This window comes from Symphodus melops (genome assembly GCF_947650265.1).
Source record: "Symphodus melops genome assembly, chromosome: 11".
Taxonomy (NCBI): Eukaryota; Metazoa; Chordata; class Actinopteri; order Labriformes; family Labridae; genus Symphodus; species Symphodus melops.
Window position 1 is genome coordinate 15,835,474 of NC_136701.1, and position 11,237 is coordinate 15,846,710.

The 11,237-nt window shown below is 37.9% G+C and overlaps 1 protein-coding gene across 1 annotated transcript in view; it reads left to right on the top strand.

Moving 5' to 3' along the window:
* The first annotated feature begins 4,360 nt into the window (after window positions 1–4,360).
* Window positions 4,361–11,237, top strand: part of gabrb2b (gamma-aminobutyric acid type A receptor subunit beta2b) — a 107,143-nt gene continuing 100,266 nt past the window's right edge. Inside the window, exon 1 of the mRNA XM_079355054.1 lies at window positions 4,361–4,636. Coding sequence (XP_079211180.1) covers window positions 4,584–4,636 — 53 coding nt within the window. The 5' untranslated portion in view covers window positions 4,361–4,583. The remainder of the gene's footprint in view (window positions 4,637–11,237) is intronic.

An 11,237-nucleotide genomic window follows, 5' to 3' on the forward strand; every position in this document is an offset into this window, starting at 1 on the left:
AGTTCTATCTGCTATTACTGCTGCTTTTCATGCCAATAAAATCTTCTTCTTTTTTTCCACCTGAGTGCATCATGCCAGGAAGTAAAGTTGATGCGTCGACATTCTTTGATGCAAAATCACGGTGCCTAATGTACTGTTGGCTGCTATGAAGTGCTTATATAGCTGCTTATACCTTAAGTGCTTGCTCGATGAAAGATTGTGTATAGCAACAGTTTTATTCCCTTATTTCTATTTTCATGAGTCAAATGTATATGCGTGCACTGACGTAAATACACAAAAAAGGAGTTAGTAGTTTAAATTGAGATATATAACGTGTGTGACATCAGCTTGTTTCTTTTTTGCTGCCATGTGGATTATTGGCAGAGTGAATTCACAGTACTGACTGCATATCTACAGTATAATCTAGATGTTGAGGTCACACCAAGCTGCTTAATAGCACTGGTTCCTCTGTAAGTACAGATCGGCTTTAGTATTTCTCTCTCTCTCTCTCTCTCTCTCTTCCTCTCTCTCTGTCACTCTCACTCTGTCCTGCTGTAATCCGGACAATGTATGTCTTGCCTTAACTGCAGTGTCAGGAATAACACGAAACACCCTGAATGACTGGGGAAATTTAGGTGTACCAGTTTGCCGTCAGGAGTGGAAAGTAAAACATGCATCACAGGTCAGCTGAGCAACAGGCAGTCTATCTAGCTTTGTGATAGGATAAAGGGGAGGCCAAATTATGCTACGGATACAAATGCACGTGTGATACAAATGCATAACAAATTAACAAACAACAACATTGACAACTTTCGTTTGGAATATTCATAATGATTTGCTTCATTATTTCTTATAATTATCAGATTTTTCAAGGTCACATATTACCCTCCTTCTCCTTCATCTTCTTTTTTTTTAATTGGTCTAAAGGCTCCCCAAAAACATGTCTATGAAGTTTCTCTGCAAAAACAAATTGACTCAATAGTGGTAATGGAATAATGCACTTCATTTAAACTCACTGATAATAAACTTCAGTGTCCACATTCATAAACAAATCAAGTCTACATATTTTTTGTTTTTTGTTTTTTAGGTAAGCACACACATAGAATAATGCTTTGAGATGCCATGATCAGTGTCCAGTTTAAACATTCGAACAATGTTCGAATAAACGTTTACATTTTTGAAATACGGCAGCATTTCATAATACTGATAAAAATGCTATGATGCTACAGTCCTTGAGGATCAATAACAATAAACTAGATAAAATTGGCCTGTGAATTCTGCCGTTGAAAGAAGTTAGTAATCAGCAGCGTTTACGGTGGCATCGGACATATCGTCAATATAACCAATCAAGCCCTGAGACACACTCTTCCTTGTCCCTTTAACCTATCCCTGCTGGACTCTCACATGTAGCATGCTATGGATTAGTTATGAAAACTGTGGCAATCAGCTCTTACACTATTATTTGATGTCACTTTCCATTGAAACAACAGTGCTTCTATTTTCTTTTGGCACATGATTTACAGTAGTTATTGCGTCCATGAATCAAATGACTTTATTTGAAAGAGTAACAAATGAACTTTGGCCTTGTGTTGGTTTGAGATCTGTATCTTAAAGCTATCTGAATTCCCACTTAAAAAAGCCATTATTCTGAGTCAGCGAGTAAAAAATGGATACATGGCTGGGTTTGAGCATCATTTTAAGAAGTAAGAATTTAAAATGTATCCAAAAGAATATAAAACAAAAAAAGGAAGAAGTAAGGACGACAAATGAGTTAAAAAAAGACCATCCCGTCAAAAAAAAGGAAAGAAAGGAAGTGCTTAGAACAAATCGTACAACACACCACAGAAGAAGAACGTGTAGGAGGAGCCCTCTAGTTTGCTAGTCAAGCCAAACAAGAACAATGTCCAGATCGATTTTATGTGATTATAACAACAAGCCAGTAATAGATAAAGGTAAACACAGCCCTATTGCAGTACTGTGATTGTTGAGTCAAGTCTCCACAATGTTACCCTGCTTACAGCATTATGTTGACATTATTTGATTTATAGGCGCACACAGGCTTATTTGTTGGGGAGCACATGTCCGGCAAACTTACTGACTTTGATTATTTTCTAAAGGTGTCTGTCACCTTCTGTTGCTGGTCACTCCTCTAACTGGAAGCATTTTAAGCTCTACCCATTAACCCACTGACCCAATGACCCATTGATTTCTCCGTCAACATTATATATTTTGTCATGCACTTTGCATCTCATTTAAAATGCAGCATTTTGATTGTATTGTTGACAATAATTTTTTTTTTGCATTTTTCTGTTATATACATGAAAACAAATGTTAAGTGATGTTTCTGAAGCAAACATTGTTTTTTGCAACAACTTGTTTAAAACAAGTTTTGTTTGGTTAGAATCGAATTAGGTAGTCATTCAGCACCTATTATTTAATCCTCATGTTAACTAGTCACACCTTTCACAAGTTACAGTATGTATAATACTTACACAATTAATAATTTCATTTCTCTGCTTATAATTAAGCAGAGAAAACTTACTCAGTTGCTCAGTGACAAATATAAAGCGTGAAGCTCATGGGAGCAGATAAATTAAGTCTTTACTCACCACCTTTGCACAGACTCTGCTGTGCCAAAGGCGTTTGTGAAGGTGGTGAGAAGAACACCAAGAAGCAGGATAACAATGGTGAATGTTGAGAACAATAAGAGATATTAAAAGTGTGTGCAATATGGCGAGGACTGAGCAGCACAGATAAGGAAACAGATGTGTACTCGAGAATAATTGTTGGAGCAAAGAACAAGCCTGATGCAGAAGTCGAGAGGTGACCTATAACCTGTCAGCGTGGGCGACCACGACTTGGTACCCTGCCATCTTCTCTACAAGCTCCAGCTGACCTCTCTGAAAGTGAAAAACTCGGTTGCCATGGTTTCTAGAGCGATTTTAATGATAAGATTGTTTGTCTTGTTAGAGACTTTACCAAGATAACTTTTAATGCTCACTAGTGCACCACATCAATTTTACTTATTAATAAGTGGGGTTTTCAACTTCCATAAGGGCCCAGGCCCCTATTTATGTCCCTTGGAATTTTCAGGTATTGCTTGAAATGCAAATACTGGCAAGAAGAATAAAAAACCTCTGGGTTTGAACTGAATTATGTGATTTTCATTTTAGGCTTTGATGGACATAACATCTTTACATTTTACATTTGGCACAATTTTTGATTTACAGATTTATGATGAGGGCCATAAGGAGAACAAATCAGAAAAATAAGTTGTCTTCTATACTACCCAGAGTCTGTCTCTATCTTAGGTTAAAATGCCTCTCAGAGCTCTTTATCTGTCCAGTGAGGTGTTTCCGTTACTCGGTTTTGTGGAGGACTGTGGTGTATCGAAGGAGGTCGTTCGTCACTGATTCTGTGGTTATTTTTAACAGTCCCCTTTGTACAGGTCTAATCGGAACAGGATGTTCCTCATCAAATTAACCAGGAAATATATTTCATGAAATGAGACTGGGTCTGTATGTATAATCCTCTATGTTGCAGACTGAGGTCAATTACACAGGAGGGCTACTGGGGCTAAATTCAGATCAAGGTTTAACAATTTCTCCACTAAATTCTTCACTCCACTTGAATCAGAGGAGGTGTAGCTGATTTGTTCAGATTCCTTTTTAAGAGGGCTATTTTGTTTGAGTGCAACCTTCTGCGTGACCCATGATCCGCACAGAAGTCAAAGACACAGCTGCCTTTGAATCCAAAAGTAGAAACTTACACTTTCTATTCCATTCAATACTGTGGCATTTACTTTATTAGACTTAGACTTAGACTTAGACTTAGACTTAGACTAAACTTTATTGATCCTTTGGGATGACTCCCTCAGGAAATTTAGGTTCCAGCAGCATATACAATAAGAGTACAAAATAAAGATAAAATTGTAACACAAAATACAAAAAAATTATTGTAAGTAACAATATACAGAATAATATAGCATCAATAATAGAACATTACTCTCTTTACTTTATCCTGCCATCATAAAAAAAAAATAACTTCGTCCAAAAAAAACCTCTTGAAACCTCAAGTTTAGACACTTTATTATGTGAGCAACATTTAAGTTCAAATTCAGAGTTGATTATTTTCCCAGTTCTAAAATAATTTTTGTAATTATCTGTCCGGTATATTCTTAGTTTGATATTATTTCCAAAGTATTATTGTTCATGGGGTTTCCTCTTTCGATTTTTTTTTCTTTCCTCATGTTCCTCAATTTCCATTAGTTTGAATTTTCTATTCCATGTCTTTGGTGTTTCCTGTTCTATTTTGTAATTCTTGCCCTTTGTGCGTCATCTCTTGTTTAACCTCTTACTCTTGTACTGTTGTATTTCTGAATCTAGGCTTTAGTGTTTCCTGTTTTACTTTCATAGTTCTTGCCCACTTGTTGAATTTCCTGCCTTTGAGTGTCTCCCTTCACTGTGATTTGGTGCCACACCCTGACTGTCTTCACCTGTCACACCTGTCTTGATTACCCCAGTGTTTCCTCTCTGTTTTAATTCTCTTCAGTGTCAGTCCGTAGTCAAACCTTTTCCTCAGTTCATTGTGTGGATTTTTTGCTGATGTGCGCTTGTGTTTTACAAGAATGGATTTTGGTCATACTTGAACCTGAAAGGTAAATCAAAGATCATTGGGAAGTAAACGGTGTGAGCACTGTGAAGCATCGGAGACAGTTGTCATCATACAAACAGCAAAGACAGATTCTGAACTGCAAACTGGGAAAAGATCACATCAAGTAACAGTTGAATTCAGGACATGCTGGGTATAGAGCTTTATTTAGATTTTTAGAACTATACAGAATCATAACAAACATAGAAAGAGAGATTAATTTAGGTCCACACTTCAGTTCATAAGGTGCTGGTTAAATACAAGCAACAGAAGAAAAAGAGTTTGTGTTTTTCCCTGTGTTTGGACTTTCTTGTTTTAATTTGCATTAAGGAGAAGAGGTAAGCTTTTCTTTTGTGGAATTAGTGTTTCGTTCAATAAATCATGTTGGTTCTGCACATGGTTCCTCTTTCAAGTGTTTCTATAACTGTGAGGAGCACAATGACCTTCACACAATGAAGTAATCCACTGGAGGCGCTATTGTGTTGTTTAGTAATTACATTACTAGTTAACAGTTTGATACAAATATTTCTATTTGGATTCTCATGAAGATGAATGCCAAACATGAGCAACAACAGACAGAATAAGAGTCCAAATAGGCGCTGTTATACATTATAACAGATTAACATCAGGGCCAGGTTTACATCAACTGCTCATGTTGAGCACTACCAACTTTTTGCCATCATTGATGATCTGCAGAATAACCCATGATAGCTTTTTAGACATAGAACAAGCCAAATAAAGTTCATTTAAAGAAACCAGTTTGTTCCCAAATATTTTTTTTTTTGCAATAATATTTAGGTCCTTTTTGCCAATGAATAATGCTGCTCTTTACTTTGACTTTAGGAAAACTGGCCTTCAGGTATGATCAGGTCACCAGTACTCACCTGCACATTTTCTCGGTCATAAAGGAAGTTTGCACCATATGAGATTTGCATGAACTCTTCTTGCACACTGTGGCACTTTTCTCACCCTTTTTTACAGAAACGTACAGAAAACAAAAAAATAGATGTATAGGCATACTTTTAACTCTGTTTGTAAAACATATGAGTTGAATTGAATTAATGAATTGTGGCCAATTATTTAGCAAACTACAATGCATACTTTATAGTCCTTTCATTTCACTTTTTACTTAATTGCACAACCAATAAGTAATCCCTCCCTCCTTTGCTCCAACAGTGCCCTTAGATGTGTAAATATGATCATGAAGTTGAGGTAAACAGGTGTTTTAGGATGATTTATGTTTACATCACCCTGAAGAGCAATCTGGCCCCGTTTGAAATTATTTAACAAGTGACAGTTAAAAAGTCACTCCAGCTGTGATGAGCTCTTTTAGACCTCATTTACATTTCCGACAGTGACACATGGCATAATATAACTCAACACGAAGGATGTTCGTCTCGAGTTCTTAAAAGATAGAGAGAGCAAACGGGGACCCTGGAAGCTTCACTGGCTCTCTAGAACTCCTCAGACCCACATTTTCCCATACATTCAGCAGCTGAAACATGATACGCCTGGTGCGAGTTTCATTCAAAATACTTCACATCAAGTGAAGCCTCCTAAGCATTGTTTCATGCACTGTACTGCCACTAGGCAGCAAATGGAACTGGAGATCAGTGTGCATGACACCACATTACATCCTTCAGAGGGAAAGGAGATGGAACGAAATGAAATGAGAGTCAGCTGCTGGCACCTCTACACAAAACGCCACTACAGCTGCGAGTGTTTCTGTGGCTCTGTCACACAGGGAGAGGCAGACAGAGAGAGAGAGAGAGAGAGAGAGAGAGAGCGCGTCGGAGTGTGTTCCCCATCCGTGTGACACACGGCGTTCCAGGTTATTGGTTGGTTTGTGCCGTTGTGTTTCTTCTGGAGCAGCAGCTTGGCATATCAGGCACGAGAGAGCTGCATGTGCGCCTGTTTTATTTATTGGTCTTTTATCTGAATCCCCAATCCCCCTCTACCCCTCTATATCACTGTATAATTTCTCTCTCTCGCATTCCCTCCTCTACCCATTTCTCAGTTTATTTAATTCACCTCAACCATCTTTGCAAGTTTTCCTCTTACCTTCCTCCTCTTTCCTCTCGAACTCCCTCTTTCCCTCCTCCTTCACATCAGTCTCTCTATCTTCCTCTCTCCTCGGGTTGACAGTGTGGAAAGTTGATGAATCAGACTCCATGTGACAGTCTGGCATTTGAGGGAATGTGATGTGGTTAATATGGTTCCTGCTGACAGCGCTGTGGAAATTGTTCACAGTGGAGGAGCACAGCTCCTCTTAGGCCCAGCTGCCCTCTATGTGTGCGTAGTTGTGCATGTGTGCATATCTGAATGTACTTTCTCGTGGGGGGTTCAAATGTCAGCGGAATAAGCTGCCTTCCTGTTTCTCTCCCCACAGGTATCCCCCTCCTTTTTTTCTAGAAGACTTCCAATCACCATGACAGAGATAGCTAAGGAGATTCCCTCTATGGATTATTGGGATGTTCACATCCACACCTGGATAGATTATAAGACACAAGTAGGTGCTAAAACAACTCAGGTTACATATTACATGTGAGTGAATGAGATCACTTTTAACATTTGGTGTTTATAGTCTAGATGTTGTATGCAATAGCAAATAGAGTGAGATCAATCAGCCCGCTCCTCTCTCAGACTACTGAAGACACAAAATAGATTTTAATAAACTGACACACTGCATGAGCTTAAAGACAGCATGACACTTATGACAATTGTTACTTTTGCTTAGAAAATGACTAGTCTATGAAATATTCACCTGTTTGAGAATGTATTATTCTCTATTCTTTCCCATTAAAACTAAATTTAAACTTAAATTTCCCATTTAAATATATATTTTTAAAACGTCATCAAAAAAAGAACATAAGACAAGACCTTACATACTGAATAGTGATTGATAAACCTTGATTTTGCACGTATTACCTTTTTATTGAATGTCAGACTGAAGAGGAATTACAAGAAAGAAGAGGGCAGAGAACTGTGATAAAGGTTTCCATCTTGTACAAAGCAATAATAAGAATCAACCTCTCTTGTCAACTTCTCTCATAATAACTGTGCATGCTAAAATGTATCAATTAATGCTCGTGTCACTTTTTGCATTGCAATGAGTCTCTCTGCTGTGATTTGATATCTCTCCACATATGCATGTGCATCTGTGTGCATCCTCTCAAATGCACACACAAATTGAGATTGTCCTGCACGTCAGTCTCTCTGTGCGTGCAGCTTTACTGTGTGCGCTAAAACTGTGTTATTCGCTGTGCGTGTGTGACAAAAAACATATGGTGAGTCAGTGTGTAGGAGTGGAGCGCCAGTCTGTCTGTGGGAGGAGGGAGAGTGGTAAAGAGGAAAATGGATGCAGGTTGTGCACCAATAGGTGGCACTCTACCCTTTTGTGATTGGTTATGATGACCCAGACTGAGACAGGACTGGAAGCACATGTGTTTGCATCCAAAGGGAACAGGAAGATGGGTCATAAAAAGTTCCTTTTTTTTTCAGTCCTTTTGATTTTTTTTTTAACTGCCTGCTGGCTGCTTTCGGTGTGCAAGAATGAAAAAAAAAATTGGGAAGAGTGTATGATTTAAGGAAGACATGGAGGTTATAAAAGGGTTGGAGGCTACTGTATGTCACTTGTCTTGTGGCTAAGGTAACACAAAACAGTCTGGTGTATGGGTTGGAATGTTTCTTTGGCTGTACAGCTTTTCATCTATACAAGAGCATGTCCTGTGCATGTTTATATATAGCTGCTTCGACACAGTTTGTGTGTTTGATATGCCACTGCGCTACTGTTGTCACATGACATCTCATATTACATCATCTCTTTGATAACTGGGAGCTGTGGGAGTCACATTTATAGTGCTCAATAGCATTCATGTATGAAATTAGATTCATTGTCCTCATGTGTGGTTAAACGTCATAAATGAATGTGGTTATCTTCAACTCTAATAATTATCTACATTAGCACAGATGGGTGTAATTATCTAAAAATTGAATTTTAGGTATCTGTAAGGATGGAAAAAAATGTCATTGTATGTCAGATAATTCAAATTATGGCAATAAAAGAGAGAGAGAGAGAGAGAGAGAGAGAGAGAGAGAATAGCGCCCTGCTAAGGAGGGCGGCAGAGATTGCATCAAGTATTATTCCACGATGAGCAAAGCCTCAGAGGCGATCTTCAAAAGATTGCATCGCTCAGTGTATAGTAGAAGTTCAGAGCAAAGTGAAAAAGAGAAATATATTCCGGTTGTGTATATGTACATACTCTGTCTTTATTGAACATATATTTTACATTCTGCTGGGAAAAGTGTGTAGCGGTTCAATTATTAACAGGGGACAAATTACCTGAATGTGCAATTAGTGTTTTGTTTTTCAATAAAAACAGCCACTCTCATGACACTAAAAACTAATAAAGGGGCAAGTGTAGAGCAACTTAATTGCTAAAATACAAAAGTTGAGGTCATTCAAATCAGTACAAATGGTTAATGCGGTGCAGCTGATTATCAAGCAGGGTCAAACAGTTGGAATATAAATACCAACCTACAGAAATAATCAATCATATACACAAAATATACACATAAAATGGCAATGAATTCAGCATTCATTGTCTCTTAATTGTGTGTACAATTTCTAGGTCAACATCGACTAAATGAAAACATGAATAAAGTCCATGCCTGTGGTCTGGAATGAAACAGAATGACAAAAGGGCAGTTTGTGGCCGCAGTCACCATAGCGATGGAATTCTACATCCTATGGAGTTCACAACCTTTTACATTCAACAACCCTAACAAGCACATAAACGGTCTGAGGTCATGCAAGTGTGCTTCTCAGTATGGAGCAATGGAGCTGAGCAGCTAGGCTGGGGATCAGATGGCAGATCAATTGGGTCACTGGATATAGAAAATTTAAGTCATTTTTTTTTTTAAATGTTCACACTTGCACTTGCACTCGCACGTGCACACATCCATATTTCTGTTTGACAGGAGTTTATTCTGTAGGAGGGTCACTGGTGTTCTGGTGCTCCATTAGGATTGAGCCAGTTTAGGTAACAGTCCGAGTTCACTGAGAGTCAGGGTTTGTTTTTTTTTCTTCCACATTGTAGCCTGACACAGAGGGCAATAAGGGCTGAAATGGCCTCTCTCTTTAGCCTTTGCCTCAAAGACAGAGGGGAGAAGGGGAGTGAGTAAAGAAAAGGAAGTGGGACAATGCAAAGACAGTTCACATAGTCTTACACCTCTGCTCTTTTAGTCCTGTTGTGCACAGATGGAAGAAAACATGCATTAACATGCCTTCAGATTATTCTTTTGAGTCCACATTTGTCAATGTTAGGCCTTATTCCCACATTTTAAATCTTCAAAGTCCAAACATAGCACATTAAACTATTTTTTTTTTTTTTTTATGAAATAACTGTATGATGTTTTATAGCCTAACCCTAGTGGTACATTATTCAAACCATATTTTCCATGCACAGATATTGTAGAAAACAATTTTCAAAAATCCTTGGCACTGGGTGTCATCCGAGGTTTTGCAAAAAAGTCCAATATTGATGTTCTTGTTTGGCGAGCTGCTTGTTTGCGACTTGAAAGCTTAGCTTCTTCAGAAAATAGTTCAGAGTGTTGGATCCAAACCGTAGGAGTCCGACCAGAGGCTATATTGCATTTTTTATTGCATTGCATATTTTGATTCTCTAAAAAGTTCATGATGCAACATTTTAATCATGCATTATTGATCTATAAATGTCATTTTTTGTTTAACGGAGCTTCCTATGTTGGTCATTTGAAAGTCTAAAGTGCTCATCACAAAGACATAAATATATACAACAAACAAAGAGCTTCCTTACAAACCAGCGATACAAAGTAGATAAACATGAGCCAATATTCAAGGACCAGGAAGTAATATCACCTCAGTGACTTCACATTTGCACAGTTTTTTTAAACAGTTTATTTGTGTGAATTTTCATAAAAAATGAAATATCAACAAAACCACCAAAGGAAGTGTCCATTTTTTCCAAGACTAGAGTAAGCTTTTGCGGCAGTGTGCAACTTTATCACTTTAAAAGCTGACTGTGTTAATAAGGAGCTCTTTAATGAGAACATCCTCGTGGATGATGGATGTCATGAGGACGCAAACACACATCAGCTTATATATAGAAGCCACATGGCTTAAACGTGTTACCCTCTCTGCCTAATTGGAAATGGTGTGTAATCGTATGTAAATCCCCACAAGTGGATTATTAATGAATACGTTTTTGGCATTTGGAATAATTGATGATGATAGGTTTAGGTTTCTATTTTTTGCCGTTTCTATAATGAAAACCAGATGCCAGAGCTGTCAACTCCAGTATTAATTGGCAACCAGTGTAGGAGTATTTTACTTCAATTAAATGAATACAATAAATATAGACAATAAACAAGAAAATGATAACAGTGTTAGCACATAAAGGCTTTAATCAGCTCCCAGGAATGAAAATTTGTTGCTAGGATACAGTCTGTACTATGTGAGATGCTCACAAGTATATGTACAGAAGAGGATGTGTGTGTGTGTGTATGTGTGTGTGTGTGTGTGTGTGTGTGTGTGTGTGTGTGTGTGTGTGTATATGTCTGTCACACTG